The sequence below is a fragment of the Ursus americanus genome, chromosome 21 (assembly GCF_024610735.1).
Source record: "Ursus americanus isolate L20-20 chromosome 21, mUrsAme1.1.p, whole genome shotgun sequence".
NCBI classification, from domain to species: domain Eukaryota; kingdom Metazoa; phylum Chordata; class Mammalia; order Carnivora; family Ursidae; genus Ursus; species Ursus americanus.
Window position 1 is genome coordinate 33,965,011 of NC_142147.1, and position 22,005 is coordinate 33,987,015.

The window sequence follows — 22,005 nt, forward strand, 5'->3', positions numbered from 1 at the left end:
TAACGTGGCTGTTTCTCTTTTGTTCTCTTTCCATGTCTCACGCTTCTTCCTCTCTGACTTGGTATGTGTGCGTGTTTGTGTCTCTCTCCTTCCTCGCCTGGGTGGCATGTGTGGTGTCTCTGTCCCTCTTGGTCCTGTCTGGGGGTCTCTGTGTTTGTTCATATCTCTGTGTCCATCTCCGGCTTCTGTCCTGGTTGCTCTGCCCCCTTCCTCATTCAACAACTGTTGGTCGGACTCCGCTGTGTACCAGCCACTGTGCTAGGGGCCGGGACACGGTGCTGAGGAAGGGAGCCCCTTCGAGGGAAAAGGTTCCGAGCCCACGAGTCGCCCCTGCCGGCACTGGTCTCTGCTCAGTGCTGTGGGGAGAGGGGCTGGGTCATAGGATAGCAGGAATTGGAGGGTTTTCTCTGAGTTCCGTGGTGGTTGAGCTGAAACTGGAAGGGGGAACTCGGAGGTAACCAGGCCCAGAGCGTTCCTATCCGAGGCAACAGCACGTGCTGGTGCTCTGTGGCAGGGGTGACCGCTCACTGCGTGGCTGGAGCTCGGAGGCCGAGGGTGCAGGCCAGGTAGGGCTGGCGGGGTCCACACTGGGCCTTGGTTCTCAGTCCTAAGAGTACTGGGGTGCGGTCAGAAGGTTTGAAGCCCAGGAAGGCCATGAGCATATTTATTTATTTACTTCTTTATTTTTTAAAGATTTATTTATTTTAGAGCATGCACATGGTGGGGGGAGAGGGACAGAGGGAAGCAGAGGGTCCCCGCTGAGGGCAGAGCCTGGTGCAGGGCTCGAGCTCATGACTCTGAGATCATGACCCAAGCCGAAATCAAGAGTCAGACGTTTAACCGACTGAGCCACTCAGATGCCCCAACATGAGCTGATTTAAGTTTCATAAGAATGGCTCTCGGGGTAACTTCTGGCTACTTCAGGAGGCCAAGCAGGAGATTCAGTGATTTGGATTTTGGCATTGGCCGTGGGAATGGAGAGAAGTTGACCGAGTCAAGAGTAATTTAGAAAGTAGAACTGGTAATTGCCTGAAGACAATGTTACAATATATGAAATGTTTTCTTTATGTACATGTGTCAGATTTTTATTGTAAGTTTGCTGTAGGGAGAAAAACAGTAGGCCAATTCAGAGATTCTCGCCTACAGATATTGTATGGGGCACGAGGATAGTAGATAATCACTGCTAAGCTTGATAGGAAAAAAAAAAATACTTGCTTCAAGTTACTAGCATCTTGACTGCCAGTGAGCTGGGTGGGTAACATTCCAGAACAAACCTCACCACCCTTAATGTTCTTAGAGGAGCCCTCAACAGTTAAATCAGCAATGCTAATTTCCTCCTAGAAGGCTGTAAATTTCAGTGCACACAAAGGGTCTGTGTTTTGGTGTTTATTTTTGAGGGTAAAGAGAAACAACTCCAGGTTTCTGGGTTGGGTGAAGAATGGGGATCTCACCCCCAACCTTCCCCCACCAGGGTTTAGAGACACCCCCACTCCCGAAACAAAAGACCCACTCACGGTTGATAAGTGGTTTTTAACACTTTCTGATTTGCAACAGTTTTAGACTCAGGTGAACGTTGCAGAAATAGTACAGGATTTCTGTGTACCGTTCATCCGACTTCCCCCAGTGATAACATCTTTCTTTCCCAGTCACCAAACCCAGGACGCTGACACTGGTACAGTGTGATTAAAATACAGACCTGAGGGGCACTTGGGTGGCTCAGTCAGTTGAGGGTCTGCCTTCGGCTTAGGTCATGATCTCGGAGTCCTGGGATCAAACCCTGTGTGGGGCTCCCTGCTTGGTGGGGAGTCTGCTTCTCCCTCTCCCATTGCACTCACACCTCCCCCCATTCGTGCTCCCGTGCCCATTCTCTCTCTCTCTCTCTCTCTCAGATCTTTGAAAAATAAAATAAATTACGGACCTGAATTGGTTTTCACCATTTTTTACGTGTACTCAGGTTTGGTTTGGTGTTAAGCTGTACAGAGCTTTCTCTCGTGTGTAGGATTGTGTAAACACTGCCACACACAGGGTGCAGAACGGATGTGCCCATTTAAAGTCTTTTTTCACATTCCTTCATGTCTCCTGTCTGCCAAGCTGTTTTTGGTCTGGCTAGACCCATGGGAAGAAAGTAGAGAGCTTCCAGTTCATTCCATCCCTCTCCCTCCTAATTGCATTCACTGCACCCCCACTCCTGTTGCTACCTGTGAAGGGCCATGAACCTTTCCTGCTGTTTCAACCCTGACTCTAAATGCCTTCACCTGTCTGCTTCCACCACCCCAGGTCCAAGCTCCCTCCCTCGCCTCCCATTTCCAGGGACACCTTTTTTCCTGTTTCTCTCTTCAGTGCAGGGACTCAGATATACATGCCAGGACTCTCAGGGTTGCAAGTGATAGAAACTCAGGTCACACTAGCCAAAGCTAAAAAGAGAATTTGTTGTGTCGTGGAAGTAGCGTTTTCTCGGGCGGGAATGGCTTCCAGTGTAACTGGACCTAGGGGTTCAGATAGTACATCTGAACTCAATCTTTTCTTTCTCTCTGGCGGGCGGCATGCTCCCTGCTACCCCCACACTCCTGTTTTATCAACCAGGCAGCAGCAGCAAGAGAAATTTTATAAATATCTCTGGCCAAAAAAGTGCCAGGAGGATGCTGGTGGGCCTTGTGCTCGTCCCTGAACCAGTCACGTTGCCCCAGGGTGGGGCACCTTGGTCATTCCTAGGACCCTTGGGGCCCCCCGACTTGTGGTGGTCGGTGGTGAGGGGAGGCAGATCAGCTTCCTCTGAAGCACGTAGCATGGGTCCATTCCAGGAAAGGTGCTGTTTTGACAGACAAAGGGGAGGAAGGTACTGGTCGAACTTGATTCTTCTTGACAGTCCATGGTCATCCTATGGCAGGGAGGGAGATCTCCCTTGGGTCAGGCGGCCATCTGTTGCACGGGGAGGTCACCCCTGGATCAGGCGGCCATCCTGTGGGGGAGGGGGAGGGGTCGTCCCTGGGTCAGGCGGCCATCTGCGGTGGCCGGGGTCTCCCTTGGGTCAGGTGGCCATCCTGGCCCGGTTTGGCTAAGAGTGGGTTGGAGTCCTCCAGCAGGCGGGGCTGTAGAAAGGATAGATTTTCTCCCGTTTCTATACCACTCTCCCAGTACTTAATAGCTTAGAACAGCAAGCTTTGTACTGACTCGCACGCAGTCCTGCAGTCTGGACGGGGCTGAGGGGCCGGGGAGTGAAGACGCCGGGCGGTGCGTGTGCAGGGCCGGCCTGTGGCTGCGTGCGTGGGTGGAGTGAACTCTGGCTTCTGATGGGCCCGTCTTCATTGCCTTGTAGTGGATATCATGGAAATCAAGGAAATCCGCCCAGGGAAGAACTCCAAGGACTTTGAGCGTGCCAAAGCTGTCCGCCAGAAGGAAGACTGCTGCTTTACCGTCCTGTACGGCACCCAGTTTGTTCTCAGCACGCTCAGCTTGGCAGGTGAGTGCCCCTTCCTGCGCTCCTCTCCCTGCCTGTGCCTGGCTTCTCCCTACGATGTTCTGTAGCAGCAGAAGGCTCACACCTGCCTGCCCCTCATGTGTGTTTGGGGGCATCATGGTTTTGAATTCTAACCCTGTCCCTTTTTGGCTGTGTGCCTTTGGGCAAGCTGCTCCACCTCTCTGAGCTGCAGTTTGCTCAGCTGTGAAACAGGAACAATGGTAACCCGGCCTCACTGGGACGTTGTACGCATTATGTTAAGGGCCTGCTTGGCTCATGCGGAGAGCTGAAGGCAGGTTATAGTTTTCGTCCAGTGGAGCCTGGCCTGTACTGTATATTCAACTGAGCTGGAGAAACTGCCCTGAAATCTTGTATCTCACACATATGTGTGCGCACACACACACACACCCCTACACAGACGCTTGCACGCTCACACACGTACACACAGTGCACTTGCCACACGCGGATACATACGTGTGCATGCACGTAGGCACTCACACAGACACACGATCTGGAGGTGAGATTTCCAACCATCCCTATGAATTCACTCAAAAGCCAAAGGGGCTTCTGCGAGGCCAGAGGATGAGCTGTGGGAAAGCCCAGGCACTTGACTCAGGGGCGGAAACTTGTCACCACCTTCAGGTCCAGTCCTAGAATTCACTGACTTAGAACTGTATGTGCAATTGGGAGTGATGAGAGAGAAAATAAACCCCGTTATAAGTAGCCCCAAGTGGGGGGGGGGGGACAATGAAATTGAGCAGTGTCAGGGATATTTAAATTAGGGCCCAATAGCTCTCGTTGATTTGCTTTCTCACTGCTCGGCACGCAGCTTTGAGCACGGACTCTGTGCTGGGCTGTCCTCGATGCCACTGGGGCTGAGTGAGACCAGTCGCTGCCTTTCAGGGGCTCAGTACACCGTGATAAGACCGGACTGTGGCTCTGTAGGAGAACAGAGGGCCAATCTCAGGGAAGTCTTTGCAGAGGAGGTGACTTTGAAATTGGGTTTTGAGGCATCAGTGGGAGTTGGGATGAAAGAGGGAGGCCGGTCCAGGGAGAGGGTGTTCCATGTGTGAGGGCTTAAAGGAGGGAGTCAGCAAGCTGGCTGTGGGCCATGATGAGTGCACATCTGACTGATGGTGTGTGGTTGGTGCAGAGATGGGGCAGGAGAGAGGGGCCTGTGCCCATGAACTTCTGAATTGTGTCCACTTGGCCCTGCTGCAGGCTGAGGCCTGGAGGTTCCGGGAAGGGACACCATGAGAGCCCAAGCGAGTCTTGGAGTCCAGGATGCCAGCTCTGTTCCGCTCTGGGGTCTTTGTTTTGGAGCTCTAGAATTCAGGTCCGGTGGAGAGATGGCCAAGACCTGGATTCAGATCCCAGCTTCCCACTTATGGGTTCTGGGACAGGTCTCCTAACACTTCTGAGCTCAATTTTCTCCCCCTCCCCGTGGGAAAAGGGGGAGCAGCAATCTTGGCATGCTCTTGTCCAGATAAACAAGGTACCTGGTTCTTAGGAGATGGTTAAAACTCAAAGAGGTGTCTGCATTGCTAGCTCCATTTTACTGACATGAGGCACAGAGAGGTTAAGGAACCAGGTGAATGTCACACAGCCCCGAAGTGGTGCAGTGGGACTTGTCAGTGATGCCAAGCTCTTACCCACTGCTTGGTGCTGCCTCTCTCCCCTCTCCCTGGCCTTGACGAGAAACGGGAAATGCTGAGGGTGGCTCAGGATCATGGTGGGAATTATCCCAGACCCTCTACCTTATTCACTAGTATAGGGATAAAAGCTAAAACTGTTGGGGGAAAAAATTGTCCCACTTGTTACCCTTGCTGTAGACGGGTCATCATGGGCACGTGGCTTCGTCTTGGACAAAAAGCAGGTCTTAGAGCCATGAAGGTGTGAAGGAGATGCCTTCTTGGTGCCCCTGTGCAAAACCGGAAACCAGCACTGGCGCCTCCCATGCCTGTCGTCCGTATGGGGCCGGGATGGCGCAGGGCCCCGATCTCTCTGCAGAGGTCTTCCCAGGCAGTAACAGCATGCCGTTCGTGTTCACCTCTCCAGCTGACTCCAAAGAAGATGCGACTAAGTGGCTGTCTGGCTTGAAAATCTTACACCAGGAAGCAATGAGCGCCTCCACACCCACCATTATTGAGAGGTATTGACTCTTGCTTCTTTATCTTGTCTTCCCACATTCGTTGATTCTCCTCCCTTTAGCCAGCGTGAGCGAAGGAAGGGGAAATGGGGCGTTTCATCTAGGAGGCTCACGGAGGGTCCTGCGTGCATCAGGTTCCCAGTAGAGGCTGTGGGCTCTCCCGCGTCTCGCCAGAGAGCCTCTCTTGGTGCTGGGCCGTGCTTGGCCTGCGGGGTGAGCAGTGCGCCGAAACTGAGACAGAAACAGGCATTGGTGGTGTTTGACGGGAGGACCGAGGGCTTCCTTCTTACAGGATTAAGAAGGGGTTCGGTTGACTCACCGAAGGACAGTCCAGTACAGGTACGGGATTTGCCACCCGCTCAGGATCAGTGTCATGGAGGTCCGCGTGGGATTGGTGCATGGAAGATTGTCCCCTCGATTAAAACCCTCTGATTCCCACGTTTTTCTCATCAGCTTTTTTGGGAATAATGAACATCATCAGAGAGGACTGTCAGTTTAAAGAGTGCTCGCCTCTACGAGCTGGGGGGGCCTCTTGGCTCAGCTAGGGCGTCTCAACCACAGGAGAAAACTGCTTCTTCCCAAGCTGCTTGAGTTAGCAAGTCGGAAAGCTCTTGTTTCTAGTATCCTCCGTCCCCATTACATAGAACTGGCTGAGATGGGAGCTGTTGACTAACTGTCTCTGTCTGTCTGTCTGTCTCTGTCTGTCTCAACTCTTTTCCCAGTTGGCTGAGAAAGCAGATTTATTCAGTGGATCAAACCAGAAGAAACAGGTAAGATTCGTTCATATTTCTCTGGTTTTCTCCAGATCGTATTGGCCTCTGATGTTCTTTCTTGAATCTTCCGCGGTAGTCGGAGCCTGTTTTGTGGTGTGGAAAGGCCCTCATGCGGTCTGGCTGGACCGGCCAGGTGCCGGACGCCGTCCCAAGTGCTGGGGGCTGATGGTGACAGAACCTCCACCTGACTGGGCCTCACTTCGTGGATGTTCAAGTCCATTTGCAGAGACAGCTGCTCTGCTGTGGGTCGCGTGGACCTCATCCTTGAAGCCCTCACATTCGAGCACCTTCTGTGTCCTGGGGAGACACGAGATTGCCACATGCCTGCCTTACTTCGTGGCAGGAGAGAGGTTGACCATAGAGAAGGAACACAGGTTGACTTGGGACAGTTAGACGGACTGCCAGACGTGAGCCGGGGGAAACGATCGATGTGATAACATGTAATTCAGTGTACGTGTTCCCCGGATGGTGCATCTCGGAGTGGTTCCCTGTCAGCACACGCACTGCTCTGTGCCAGACGTTTTGGTAACAAACATGGTTTGACCTTGGACGTGGCGGCGTAATTTCCTTAGGAGAAATCATTTCCTTTTGATGGAGGTAGAGTTGTTGCCAGTCCGTTAGTATCCTGAATACTGCTGCTTGGAAACCTTGGGTTCTCCCTGTTTGTAAGTGTGTGTGAGGAGGAGACAAACAGGATCGAGTCCTGGAAGAGGGATCCCAGCAGCGAAGTGGTTGCGGGTGTAACGTTCTGAGAGAGGTCGTGCCCATTTGTATTTCTCCCCGTGGTGCAAGAGGGCACGCCTTTCCCTACGCCCTGTATCACCAGACTTCTGGTGATCTGATGGGTGAAAGGTAACAGCAGATATTTGCTTAAATTTACATTTATTTATGAGTGAGGTTGAACATTGTCTCGTCCACTTTTTTTAGGTTATGATTCAGTTATTATTAATAACGTAATGATGAAACCTCCCATTTATCGAGCACTCAGCATGCCATGCACAGTGCTCGTGCCCAGCGCTTGAAATTATGGTATCATTTTAGCCTCGCATAAGACCTTCTTAAAAATTTTTGAATGATTTTCCTTCCTTCCATTACCTGTTAAGATCTGTCAGCATGGTGTGTGAGGTCCCAGCTAACCTCTCCAGCTCTCCCCTGGTGTCCCTTTCCATCCCTGATGGGTGTCAGGCCAGCATCCTGCATCAGCTGCTATCTCAGAGTTCGGGCGTGTGCCGCCGTGCCTTCTCCCACGTACGCCGCCCGATGGGGTGATGGAGAAGCAGCCCCCACCAGTGGTGCAACGTTCAGTAACGTTGTTAGGTCGTCCGGAAGTGTACTCTGTGTTCCCTTGTCCCCCCGCCCTCCCTCCCTCCTCCACCTGCCCAGCATTCACCGTGTGGTCCCCCACCGGGCTGCGCTCCAGGGTTACGGAAGTGGGTCTGGGGAGGTCCCCACGTTGGAGGGTTTTGTTCACACTGGTCTCTTTCAGCCTCCAAGGTGGGGCCTCCTTGGTGTTTCCTTTCTGTATGGCTTAGGGGTGATTCATTGTTGAGGTTGGCACGGGGATGACAGATGGAGCCCTCTTCGGCCCTCTCTCCATGCACGGGTGGTACAAGGTGGTTGATTTGGTTTGGAAGTCAGCCTCTCCGTCTTGTCAAGGCAGCCTCCCCCTGACTGTCTTGCTCAGAATGGATTCCTGCATCTCCTCCATAGAGACCCATCTTTCTGTTGGCCGGTCCAGAACCTTCAGCAGAGAGGAAGTCTGTTTCTGGACTTGATGTCCCCATTCCTTGCTTCCCGTTCGCTCTCCCCGACCTTCCTCCCAGCGGGCAGAGCCCCGCGGCTCTGTCAACATGTGGAAAATCCCACCTTTCCTGTGGTTCTGGGAGGCCGGGAGGGAGTTTTTCAAAAGGAACTCTGACCAAGGTACCAATGAAAGAGCAACTGACTTCTGCTCTGCCAGTTTCCCCTCCCTTCCTGTCGCCCACGACGGGTGGCATTTCCCGAAGGAAAACAAAGGAGTGGCAGAAGCCAAGGAAAGACTCCGGAAGCGGGCGGCGGGCTCGAAGCTGGCCCAGCGCGGGCGGCGCCGGCTCCCAGTGCTTTCCTTGGCCGGCACGCCTGGTCTCACTGCGGAGCCGGCTGCTACCCTCTGCCCCTTGCTGAGAGGTCGCCGTGCAGCGGCCAGCGTGCCGAGCACGCTGCGTGCCCCTGGAGTTGGGGCAGGCTTCTGGAATGCTCGCAGACCTGGGAGCTCAGTACCCTTGCATCTATTTCATGAGGACAGTGAGGCCAAGCTGATTTACGGGGTTTGTCTGCAGCAGCCGGCTTGCCAGGCGTGGCTCCAGGGTGGGAGACTTACCTATCATGACTTGATGCTGCTTTTCTTCTTTTATAACCTGTACTCGGGAAAGCCGCTAAAAGGCAGAAACCTTCCCTCCCACCGCCTACCCCCCACGGCCTGTAAGTGAGAACTGCTTAATTGGTTTGATCGTTTGATCACATCGACACAGCACAAAGCCTACCATCTGAAGGTACGCCTCCGTGAGATTACGTGCGTTCATACTGTCGTGTGTTCATCGCCGCCATCCTCTTCAGAGCACTCTTCATGCCCCACAGTTGAAACCCTGTCCCCATAAACGGTGCCCCCCATTTCCTCCTTCCCCACCCCCGAGAAGCTCTGCCCTATGTCCCATCCCCAGGAGTGTGATGGCGCTAGGTACCTTGTACGCGTGGAGTCAGGCCGTCTCTGTGTTGGGGTGACTGGCTTGTTTCACTTAGGACAGCGTCGTTGCTGTTCATCTGTGTTCCTGTAGCAGGTGTCAGAATCCCCCTCCTCTTCAAGGCTCGTAATATTCCCCTGTAGTGGAGACCACGGGTTGCCGATCCGTCCATCTGTTGATGGACACTTTGATGGCTTCCCCCTTCTGGCTGTTGTGAGTGTGGTTCTGTGAACACGGGTGTGCAGTCTGCTGCTCTCAGTTCTTGGGGACGTTACCCAGAAGTGGACCTGCTGAATCCAGTGGCAGGGCGGCTCCACTCTCAGACGCAGCGCCAGCCGCTTTCCAGTCCCAGCAGCCGTGCGTCAGGGCTCCGTCCTTCCCACTTGCCTGCCAGTGCTTGTGTGCCCCTGCCTGCCTGCCTGCCTTCTTTCCTCCCTCCCTCCCTTTCTCTCTTTCTTTCAAATAATAGTTGCCTTAATGGGTGTGAAGTCGTAGCTCATTTTAGTTTTGTTTTGCATCTTCCTCATTGCTAGGAATGTTGAGCATTTTTTCACGTGCTTTTTACCATTTGTCTTCTCTGGAAAAATGTTCAGGTCCTCCTTTGCCCATTTTAAAATTTCACCTTACGATTTTAGTCCTTATCAACTTCCAAGTGCCGACTCTGGACTAGGAACTATATAACCTTTTATTTTTTTATTCATTCTATTCTGCATTATGCTTTCCTTTAGCATTACCTTTTGAAAAAATGCACATGGATTTTTTAAAAAATATAAAAGTAATTCGTGTTCATTATAGAAAATTTTATAAATTCTGAAAACTAGAGAGAATCTGGATAAATGTGATGTTAAACGGTAAGCACCCCTAACCCCGGCTGCAGGTGTTCACTAGATTTCCACCGTCAGCTTTGCTTTTTACTTGTTTATTTTACTTCATTAAAATCTAATTACACATAGGATCTCCACCCCCCCATTCTTTAACCTCTAAGTTTGGGGATAACTTTACATTTAGAGAAATTTGCGAAGATAATACGGGGAATCCCCAAATACCCCTCTGCCTGGCTTTCTCTCCTGCTCCCCTCGTGCATTACCGTGTCGTGTTTCTGGAGACTGAGGAGCCAGCATTGGCACAGGACCCTGAACTGAACCCTGGACTTGATTTAGACCTCACTATTTCCCCACCGAAGCGCTCTTCCCGGTCGCAGATCTAACCCCCGACCCCCCGTAACACTGCGTTGTTCTGCTCCTTGGTCTCTGGGTTGGGACAGTTTCTCCGTCTTTCCTGACGACCTTGACGGGTGTGAGGAATGCATCCAGGTATCTTCTAGAATCTCCCTTAGATCGTGTTGGTCTGACATTTTTGTCACGAAGAGGCTGGAGTGATGGGTAGGCTGAGGTGGTGGGTCTTTGGGAAGAACATCACAGAGGTGAAGGGCTGCTTCCTCCTGTCGTCCCATGGAGGGCTGCGTGTTCTCTGCGGGGCTTGTCCGTGGCGATGTCACCCTGGATCACCTGGCCAAGGAGGTAGTGGGAAGCTTGCCCCTTTGTACAGTCACAGCCCCGTTCTTGGGGAGTAAATCGCTGCATCCCGGCCACCCTGACGGAGGAGAGGATTACGCTGTTTCCACGTCATGTTAAACTGTAGGAACGTCTGCACTCCCTTGCAGCTCCTCAGGAGAGTGATGCCGGTGCCCACGTTAGAAATCAACCAATGGGAATGTGATATTTGGTTTGAAAAGCTGTCTTTTGCTTGTCATTTAATTTATGTCCGGTTTTTCCTTATGTTCGTTTGCGTTATCACCGAATCATGTTCAAAGTGAACATAGGACGTGACCCTCACGAGAAGCATTTTCGGGGTCACTGTAGGATGCTTGGCCTTGTGCCAGGACTCCACGGCCCCCCACTGGGCAGACATGCTCTGCTTTCCTTGAGTCTTAACCTTCCTGTTGCTGCTCACATTGACGGGGGCTCCTTGAGGTCAGGGGTCTGGCTGGCTTGGTCTTCCTAGTGTTTGTTGGATGAAAGAAAACCCTCCCTTTCGTTCCTAGACATAACATTGAGCAAATGGAACATTCTAGCTTGGGAAGCTTTTCTTACGACATTTCCAGGTCTGGGGAGACTGAGTCCAAGTGTCAATGCTACACACAGCTAACTCTTGGCTAGGTTTTTAGAGGCAACCGTCATTTCACCCCCATCTCTGAGCCTTTAGAGTTTAGTTGTCTCTTATCCGGGAATTAGGTTCTGAGGTTGTGCAAAAGGTGAACATTTCTGTGATCAAAATATCCCTTGAGAAAGCACCCCCCCACCCAAACCTTCTGTGAGGGTCCCTGGAATTGTGTTCCCTGGTGGGAGGCTCACAGGGGCTGCGTCCCACAGTGGGGCAGGAGCCTCAAAAGGCTGGGAGCACGTTGTCTCCTGTGGACGTTTCTTTGCCTTTTGCCCCTGGGCATATAACATGGAATTTGCATCCGCTGGAGGTTGGCCACCTTTTTCCTTCAGCCTGGCAGGGGCAGAGGGAAGACCGTGCTGGGTTTCAGGAGGCAGAATGGGCAGGGGTTGCAGGTGGGAGGCAGGGATGTGGGTCCGGGTCTCTCCTTCAGCAGGAATGCATGTAGGCATATCTTGCCAGTCAGTGTGGCCCCAGCACATTGGGACTGCCTGGGGGGCTTTGGCCTTAGGTATGCGGAGTCTCCCCAGGAGAGATTCGGCTTCACTAGGTCTAGCCTGGGGCTCAAAAATTTTGCATTTCTAGCAAATTCCCAGAGGATGTTGGCGCTGCTGATCCAGGGACTCTACTTAGAGAAGCCAGCCTCTAGAGCTGCCCTGTCCAATACAGGGGCCCCTAGCTACAGGTGGCTATTTAAATTAATTAAAATTAAATAAAATTAAAAATTTAGTTCCTGGGGCACGTTAGCCACATTTCGAATGCTCAGTAGCCACATGTGGCTAGTGGCTACCGTGTCAGCTCAGATATAGAACATTTCCATCATCATAGAAAGTTCTTTTGGGCAGTGGTGAGGTTTGAATCTCTGCTTTAACACTTACTGGTGTTGTGAGTTTGGGTAAATTAGTTAATTTCTCTGTGCCTTAGTTTTCTAGTCTGTAAGAGTGAGCTGATTGGTCCTGCCTCCCTGGGTTGGTGTGAGGTCTCCGTGGGTACATGAAAGCACTTACACGGTGCCCGGCGTATGATGAGCGCTGACAAAGGCTTATGATTGTCCTTACTGCTCCAAAAAGCCAGGGGTGGTGGAGGTGTCGGTCCAGCCTCTGGTGGCAGGGAAGTTTCCTGGGGCAGTGTGGTGAAGGCTGCTCTCATGCGGTGCCTTAGGAGCTGGGACCGTGCCAGGCCGACAGGGAAGGTGCCACGATTGTGGAAGGATTGAGGCCTGCCATGGAAGGGGTGGGGCCCTTTGTGGCTCGTGGCCGGGACAATTTCTTGCTTTCCCTCTCCGAAGGAATTGCCCTGGCTCCTAACCCATGGTCACAGGCTGAGCCCACAGGAAGCAGAATCTGAGATGGGCGTTTGTGTGCAAGAAGCTCACTGGGGAGGGTGTGGGGGAGGGACACCTGTGCGTAGCAGCAGGAATTAGGCAGCCGTGGTCACAGCCATGGGACTGCAGAGCCGTCCTCCCAGGCTGTCTTCCGTTGCGGTCCTAAGAGGGCTGGGGATGCTGGATGTGACCTTGCTGAGGCACTCTCTTCATCTGAGGATGACAAGTCCCCAGTGGGGAGAGGGGCGAGGTTGGGGGCTGCTGGATTCCTCCCCGCCAGCAGCTGGGGAGTCTCCGTGCCCGGCCCGGCTAAGGGTCAGGCAGTGCAGCAGCCACAGGCCCCGAGGGGGAGTGGAGTGGCAAGGTCCCAGCATAGGAGCCCAAGGAAGCTCCGTGGCCCCCACCTTTACCTGGGGGCTCTGTTGCGCTGCTGTAAAGTGGGGCTTTTGGAGCAGGTGGCTTCGGGTGCCCCCTTGCTCAGAGTCTCGTGCCCCCAGATCTGATGTTTGCTCCCCTGGGTCCCAAGGGCGGTGTGTCTGTACCTGGATGTAGGGAGGTTTCTTGACCCTGTTTCTGCCTGGAGGTTCTGGGCTCCCGAGGGGACTCCGACTTCCTCCTTGGTCCTGGATGAGCTCTGCAGGGCCGCCAGTTGGCCAGACCCTCTCCTGGCCCCGTCTTGGGGCACCAGCCCCTGCTGCACCTCTCTCTTCATCCTGTCCTGGCCAGGCTCTTCCTGGACATCCTGGGGGCTGGGTCACAGAGGGGGTCTCAGCCAGCCTGCTTGATTCTCTGCCCAGCCAGCCCCCCCTGACATCGTTGCTCTCAATGTTTCTGGGAAAGCCCTTGGTGCTGACCCTGTAGTAGTGGGGGTAGGGAAGCCTCTTGCAGATGAAAGTGTCTGATGTTCGGGAGGCTGTGAGACTAGAGGTAGAAAGGCTGGAGGTGTGGACACTGGGACGGCCGGGAGTCCCACTTAGCTGCTGCTTTCCGGATGTACCGACAGAGGCCAAGCTGACAGCACCGGGGAAACTGCCCACATCCTGGGCAGGCTTCCTTCCTCGGCCATGCACAGCCCTGTCCAGGCTGACGTCTCCAGAACACAGAGCAGTGGTCTCTGACCACACCAACAGCACCCCCAGACCACCCTCTCTCGCTCTAGCAGACACTCGGCTCTGCAGCCACAGGGGTCTGGATGCCGTGCCCTTGACCCCCCACCCGAGCCCCACACCCCTGCACTGTTTGTGCTCTTCCTGGAGAGGCGGGGGAGTGTGCTGGTTACAGGTGGACTGCCCTGGGGTCCACCTGCTCCATCTCCCAGCCCCGAACCTCTCTGAGGCCGTGTCCTCACCCGGAACGTGGAGGTGGTGATGGTACCCACCTCAGGAGGTCGTTGGGGCATGGAGGGAGGATGTGTCTGTGGGTCCGTCCGTCCCCCGGAGCAATGCCTGGCATTGAGTGTGCGCTGGTGACCTTCTAGCTGCGACTCTTGCTAACGAGTGCTATTACGGGTATTTCTTTTGCTCAGAACGTGCTCTCCCCTTCTTTACTGTGCAACTGAACTTGCCACCTGGCCCAAGTGAAAAGCACACATGGTGATTTCTGTGATGTGGTCCACATGACTATACCTTTTGGGATTTTTTTTTTTTAAGGATTTTATTTATTTATTTGACAGAGGGAGACAGCCAGCGAGAGAGGGAACATAAGCAGGGGGAGTGGGAGAGGAAGAAGCAGGCTCCTAGCGGAGGAGCCTGATGTGGGGCTCAATCCCAGAATGCCGGGATCACGCCCTGAGCCGAAGGCAGACACTAAACGACTGCGCCACCCAGGCGCCCCCCTTTTGGGATTTGATTCAAACCCAGGTTCTGCTGTCACCCAGCTCTGACCTCGAGCAGTGTATCCCTCCCAGACCCCTCCCCCATTGCCTGTTCTGAACCCTGAGGGTGGGTAATGCTTCCTGTGTAGGGGGTCAGATGTGGGGAGGGGTTAGGTAGCATTATTGCTTGGATGACACCCAGAGCTAGCCTGGCACATACTAGGTGTTCGTATAAGGCTGACTCCTCTCCCCTTCCCCTCTGGCCTCCAATGACCCTCCCTTGGTTTGAACCACTGGAACATTTTATATCTGCAAAGGTTATCTGGTCTCCTGACACCATGTTCTGCCCACGCTGTAAATCTCTTACTCCACCCGAGTCCATGACCAGCCCCGAAGGGTGGAGACCAGCCTTATCTTCCAGACCTGCCTCTTGTTCCCAGCCCCCCTTGCAGAGGGCTCCGGAGGGCAGGGCGGATGGGAAGAGCCAAACCCTCTACCGTTGAAGTCCCTCGAGGTGGATAGATCTGGGGTTTCCCTCTTTTGCAGCATCAGCCTCCGAGAGCTGAAGACCATCTTACCCCTGGTCAACTTCAAAGTGAACAGTGCCAAGTTCCTCAAAGATAAGTTTCTGGTAAGTTTCCTAGCTTGGCTGGCCTGGTGATTTTGGGAACTTAGAGTCACTTTGCCCTTGAGGCCCGTCAGACGCTGCCCAGGAGAACCCTCATCTCCAGATGCATCTGTCCCAGTCCAGACAGAGGGACCACGTGAAGGTCGTAGGACCCCGTTCGCAATCCCAGGCCAGGACGTCCTCCATAAAGACCGTGATTGCTGAGCCGCTTGACTTGCTCTCACCCAGTCCAGCCTCTCCGTTCCCTCACCATCCCACAGCCTACTTTCCTTCAAGTAGTACAAACAAATGTGTTTCTTTTGGAAAATATTATGAAAGGTTCCTTATGCAGGTTGTTGGGCGTGGCATTCTGTATCCAAGTCCTCATAACGTGTCGTCCGAGTTGGCTCTTCTCTGGCCTTGCCCCCACTTCCCACCCAGCCCTCCCGCACCCTTCATGTAGTTTGGTTATGGTCTGGTGTAATTAAGCTGTTGGTAGACCTGTGGCAGGTTAAGTCACTCCGAGAGTGATGGTGTAGGGTAGGGCAGGGGGGCCTTCCTGAACGGGGTGAGGATGAAGATGATGTGTGGGCCCAGAGAGACTGGTGCTCAGAGAGGTCCCAACTCTTGTCAAGGAACCCAGTGACACTCTATCTCCTTAGCTCCAGTTGTAAGAGTCACGTGGCCTTGCCAGTGGCAGCCCCAGTCACAGGCTTCCTCAGCCAGGAAAGTGCATTCATTTTTGTACCAGTGAGCTCTCAGAAGAGTTAACCCACTTTGTGGCTATCAAGCCATCTTTTGACCTCCCTGGAACATTCCTATTATTCTAAGAAGGCAGAAACTGAGACAGGGGGAGTGTTTACCATCGACTGTCACATTGTTGGATTCTTGTTCTTTATCAAGGCTTTCCAGAGCTCGCGATACGTAGATGTTACTGGTTTGGTTCTGAGGAAGTCCTAGGAGGGTGGTGGTGGTTTTCCCATTTTACAGATGAAGAAACTGAGGGTCCCAATGGATCAGGTAAATTACCCAAAGCCATTAAGCAATTCAGGGGATGAGCCTTGACTGGAGTTGAGCCGGGTCGAACTCCAAAACCTTGCTTGGTTTTCCCATGCTTTTAGAATGACCCCATGCGAGGTCTGGATTTGGAAGTGTCTTCTGCCCCCAGAGGGAGGAGTTCTGCGTTACTCCTCTTGGAATTCTGGCCGAGTCTCTTCCGTGGTGGGGGTCAAGGGTAGGATCTCACCCGGTGGGGCCCCTGGGAGGTATGTTCTCCCGGCAGATAAATAAGGAAACTTGTGGACAGTTTGGGTTCCGAGGAAGGTGAGTTTGCTCATAGCCAGTGCTGTGGGACAGCCATTGTGCCTGGTAACAGCGTGGCAGCCTTCTAGTAGGGGCTTCAGAGATCGCGTGGTCACTTGTTTTTTTCTAATTCACAGGAAATCGGCGCGCACAAAGATGAACTCAGCTTCGAGCAGTTCCACCTGTTCTACAAAAACCTTATGTTTGAGCAACAAAAGTCGGTAAGATAATTCTTGAGCAAATGATCAAATGATGTTTTTGTTTGCCCTGTGTTTCAAAGTCCGGCACATTCCTAAGAAACCCACAAGAAGTGTTGAGTGTCCCTTCTCCTCAAAGAAAGACATGGTGGGAATGACGGGGACGTACTGTTTGCATCTGTTAGATTGTAGACGCGTGAGAGAGCGAGCTAGGGGGAAAATGGGAGGAGTGGCTCTCTTACCCTCTTGGTGAGAGTGCGAGAAGTCTGGAATTCAATTGCAGCTTATTAAAGTAAAAAAAAGTTCTGTTAACTCAGCTGAATGATCTCATTGTGGAAGGAAATTTATCAAATTATTAAGGGGAACCATCTCTGGGTGGAGGGATTATGTGTGTGTTCCTTCTTTTTATGCTTTTATTCATTATTTATGAGAATATTTTTTATTAAGATAATATGCCATTTTAAAATTAAATTAAGATGTGCATTCATTTTGACCAGACAGTGGCATTTTGGGGACTCCGTTTGAGAGAAATGAGGGCACGGGGACCTAGGAATTTATTACCAGGTTGTTTATTGGGACATTACTTATGCTGGCTAAATACCTGGGAGCCATCTGCTTGCCTCTCAGTAGAGGAAGAGCGGGGTCAATTATGGTCCATCCAGCCCCGCACGTTATGCCGCTGATTAAGAAGACCGAGTCTGTGTGCCTGCTGTTCACGGTATTTTGTGAGCAAAGCCAGCAGCAGATTCATGCGAGGAGCTAGGTCTGATGAAAAACCAAAACCAAAACCAGGATATAATAATCCTCCTTCATATGTCTCTGTGTGTTTTTATGAACAAAGGAAAAAGTACAGAACAATACCGACTTCACGTCTAATGTTGATTTCGTCTGTGTATTGAAGGGGTTGGGAAGATGGGCAGGAGAGATAATTGCCTTTTCCTTTTGTACACCTCCGTTTTCTTTGACTTGTTCCAAAGAGCACATTACTTTCACCATAAAAAAAAGTCATGTAAAGTGTAAAGCTTAAAAAGTGGGGTTCAGTGCAGTGCATGGAGCACAGTACCTGGTGGGTGGTGTGCACCCCACGAACAGCATGTCGGAAAGGGCTTTTCAGGTGGCAAAGGTGGGTCCAGAGCAGAGCGGCAGAGCAGAGAGGACATGGGACGTAGAGTCAGAGATCTGGTTTCTCGAACTAGCTGTGTGATCCCGCGCTGGCCACCCACCACTCTCAGCCTCAGTCTACTCATCTGTGTGTTGGGGGTGGGGATTCCTGCCCCCACCCCCTGGGCTCTAGGGAGGACTGAATGAGGGCTTGGGACGGGAGGTCAAGAGTGTAGGCATTTTTAAATGATTAGCATATGAAAGTCACTAGAAGCAGGGCGCCTGGCCAGCTCAGTTGGTAGAGCACACGACTTGATCTTTGGGTTGTGAGTTCAAGCCCCACGTTGGGTGTGGTGTCAACTTTAAAAAAAAAAAACCACAGTCACCAGAAGACACTTACTAATTGCCTTCTGTAGGCAGGCCTGAAAGTGGGCAAAGGATGAGGCTTCTTGACAGATGACCGCTGGCTGTGGGATTTTGGATATATCTGAGGCAAAGAAATGGGAGCAGCATGTCCAGTTTGCCTAGATTGGGGAAAAATACATTATTTTATAGAGTAAAACATTCCATTGTATTGTGTTCATTTTCACATATTAGTTCCGAGTTTGCCAAATAGAGTAGAGAGCCTGTGTAGGCTTTGGGGATTGAAAGTCCTGGATTTCAGCCCCAGCTTGACCTTGGCTGACCACACGTGACTTTGAGGAAAGCCCTCTTTTCCCTTCACTCAGCGGCCTCTGTAAAATAAAGGTATTAAATCAGGTCATGGGTTATAAAACTTTTTAAATTATATAACCTTCCTCCCTTTTTTTATATGAAAACTTAATTTAAAAAACTGCTGTATAAAAACTGATCAAAACACGTGTTTTTAGGTTAAAATCTGAAAGTTTTATTTATAATCATTTCTTGAGAACAATGAAAATGTTTGATGACAATGTACAAGTGAAATCCAGGATAATGACGATTATGCAGTTGACCAGGACTGAGAAAAGTTTGATTCACTCAGGATCAGTAGTTGCAAATAACAGTTTTCATAATCCGTTGGATTGAGATTTCAGAATGCTGTCTCAGACCGATGGCAGGCGAAGCTTGAGGATAAGGTTGGCACAAAAGCTAATTCGTCTGCCAGCACAGGTTAGCCCATGGTGTTCTGTCTGCATCGTGATAAAATTCCACCGAAGACTTACTTCAACCTGCACGTTTGTTCCGGTTCTTACTAAGGCTAATGTGTGTGTGTTTGGGAGCGAGAAGCGGGCAGAAGTTTGAGTCCGATTTCTGCAGAATCCCTGAATCCTCTGGGGGTAACTTAGATTGCCCAGTTTTGGGGGGAAAACATCTATACCAGAGGGTGCCTGCTTCTGTCAGCCAGAACACCCCATTCAGCCCATATTCTGTTGGAGTTGGCCTCCTGGTTTGAATGTTTTTACAAGGAATCGCCTACATTTAAAACTTAAGAGATTCCATATTAAGATCTAGATTTTCTGCTTCTTATGAAAAAAAAATTGACACGTGGCTATATATGGGTCCTGAGTTCCCCGTGAGGACATCTGAGTAGGAAGGAAGCAAGCATTCTCTGGTTTGCGCCTGCTCCCACCCTGCCCACCCCCCCAGCTCGCTACTAATTTATGTTGCCTCCCAGGCCCCAAAGACTTGGGAACTCCAGCATTGGAAGGTAGAACTGACTTGGAATGTGGATAACAAAACCCCAAGCTCTATAGTTAGTGGTCAGCTTGAGAAACCTCATGACTCTTGTGCAGGTAAACGCCCCTCCCCTAGTGTCTGCATATCATTTACTTGCTGAGCTCCTTGCTGGCTGCACAGAGCACAGAAAAGCAACAGCTGCGTGCTCTTAGAGGCATCGCTGGATTTCTTAGGCTCCTTTGGGGAGACAAGGCTGTTGATGGTGATTGACAGCCTCCCAGCCTAGATCCCTCTGCTCATGTGATTTTGAAGCAAACCCAGCCTTGTATTACTTCTCCCTTAAATGCTTGAAAGCCCAGCTTCCTAACTGCTGCTCAGCGACCTCCCCACCAAACATGTGAAGACCCCTGGGTTCATGGCAGCTGGGCATCAGACAGTCACAAGCTCTGATCAGCAGTGAGGATGACTGGTTAATTTCCTTCTTGCTCTTGGTCCAGGACTTGAGTTTCATCCCTGTGAAACCCTGCCATGGTCAGGTTACTGTTTGTTCATCTGTTTTTACCCCCTGACCTTCCATACGATCTGTTTTCTGTACCCTCCAGTAGATTCCTTTGGAAATGCGTTCCAGTTATGATTAGCTGCATAGCAGTATCATCACGATGCTCATTGCTCTTTCAGTTTCTGAGGCTCGGGCATTCTGGCGTGCCTTAGCTGGATTCCCTGCTTTGGGGTCTCACATGAGTTCTGCCTGAGGCTGTGGTCTCACCCGAAGGCTCAAGTGGTAGAAGATCTGCTTCCAAGCTCATGAGGTTGTGCTACGATGAGTTCCTTGCAGGTGTAGGACCGAGGGTTCAGTTTCTTACTGGGCAGAGCCCACCCACAGCTCCTAGATGCGGCTCATGGCTCTTTGATGGATGGGGCTCCCCTGCATGGGTGCTGGCTTCCACAAACACGGTAAGACAGGTGCTCGGTCATGATAGCGTCATCTTGTCATAGACACATAATCTTGTACATCCTATTACCTTGGCCAGCGGCAGGGACAATGCAGGGGTATGGACACTGGAAGGAAGACATCCTGGGGGGCCATCTTAAAGTCTGTCCACCAAGGATTCCCATAAACCCATGATTCAGAGTTGCTCTCCAGCAGCTCACAAATAATCATCCACTCCCGAATTGTGTCCAGTGTGATTCAGAGAACGAGTGCCTTCCCAGGCCTGCAAGGTACCAGAAAACAACACACACGGCCTTCTGCCGTCCATCACCACACCCCAGGCTCCGAATGTAGGTGTCTTCCGTTGTTTGTTTGCCTGTTACAAGAGAAAATAGCTATAATTTTTAAAAGGTGGCACTAATCTTGCTTTTGCGTTACTTGTCACTGAGAGCACCATAGTTTCCAGATGCTCAGTGTTGTCTGTTACAGGGGGGTGACGGTACCCACCCTCCAGGCTTACTGAGAGGATGAAGAGGGCTGGTCAAGAGCAGTCACCCGGCAGAGTGTCCAGCACAGAGCTGGCCCCCAGGACAGCCTATCCTTTCGTGAGGCAGACTCATCTGGGAGGAAGGGAGTACAGGGGCCTTGGTGTTCCTGGTCCCAGTCCTGCTTCAACAGGACCATCTTGGTCAGAGTCAGTGGGCTTCCCGGAGGGTCCTTTGATACCTACCTGTGCCGAACCACAAGACCAGGCAGCCCTTGATAGGAAATTCATTTCTGACGTTTGAATAAATTGTATGACAAGCAAAGTAACACGTACTACACAGAAGTAGGACGTACAAACAGATAATTAAAACGTCTTAAACTTTTATGATTATATGTGGGATTATACATTTAGGAGAAAGATTAATATTTATGCTTTGAGGTTTCACATGGGTGCCAGCGTGTGGGAAGTGAGTCCCATTCTGCGATGGTGTTCTGGCTGAGGATTCCAGGGACTGTCGCAGATTATTCTAATGCGCGGTGGGGGCGTGGGAGGGGGAGAAGCCTCCGCGGTGCAGAAGTCAGCAGTGAGTCTCTGGTTAGCTTCCTGTCACTGTCCTTTTCCCCTTGGCCTCCTGGCACCAAATGGCTCACATAACCTGCTCAGCACAGGGGTGTAGGGTGAGTTGCAGCCTGGAGGGTGCACTGCCCCTCCTCCCGGCCACATGGGGAGACTCGTTCCTTGACCTCAGGTTGACCTTGACGCCTCTGGGCCCTTGCTTTTGTGGTCCCCATCCTTTGGCAGGGCTCCTTCCCTGTCTCCTGCGAAGCAAAAGTCAGAGGTAGCTTTTCCTTGTAGCTCTCAATTTGTCCCAGAGAAGATTAATTTATCCATTATTTTAGACATTCATTCAGCACATGTTTGAGCCAGGAGGACACAGTGGTTAATAAAACAGACATCTCCCCTGACCTTACGGATCCTTTGCTGGGGCCAGAGGGGTCAAGGATGTCACCTCTGGTCACATGGGGCCAACAACGTCCTGGTTTGGTAGATTTGGACCACATAACCCCAAACAGTAATGCTGGAATAAATTAATTGCTGTCTTTCCACTGTGTGCCTGTAGCATCTAGAATATTCTTCTCTCATTGCTAGAACTACTATGTGTGCATTTACTCTGTGTGCATTTTCACGTACCGAATGGGCCAGTGGGGAAGTACCGAGGTAGACCAGGATGGGAGTTCTGTCCCCGTGACGCTCTAGATATGTCATCTTGGAACACCTGCTTATTCCAGAGTCTGTTTCTTGTGTCTGACGTGGGGTTTGTTTTACCGCCTTTCTGATGGGAT

The 22,005-nt window shown here is 51.6% G+C and overlaps 1 protein-coding gene across 5 annotated transcripts in view; it reads left to right on the forward strand.

The window, feature by feature from the left end:
• Window positions 1–22,005, forward strand: part of PLCG2 (phospholipase C gamma 2) — a 141,215-nt gene that overhangs the window by 50,099 nt on the left and 69,111 nt on the right. For all 5 annotated transcript variants that reach the window (XM_045796076.2, XM_087870639.1, XM_087870640.1 and 2 more), the window contains 5 exons: window positions 3,317–3,460; window positions 5,516–5,609; window positions 6,329–6,376; window positions 14,946–15,030; window positions 16,446–16,529. In XM_045796076.2, coding sequence (XP_045652032.2) covers window positions 3,317–3,460; window positions 5,516–5,609; window positions 6,329–6,376; window positions 14,946–15,030; window positions 16,446–16,529 — 455 coding nt within the window. The remainder of the gene's footprint in view (window positions 1–3,316; window positions 3,461–5,515; window positions 5,610–6,328; window positions 6,377–14,945; window positions 15,031–16,445; window positions 16,530–22,005) is intronic.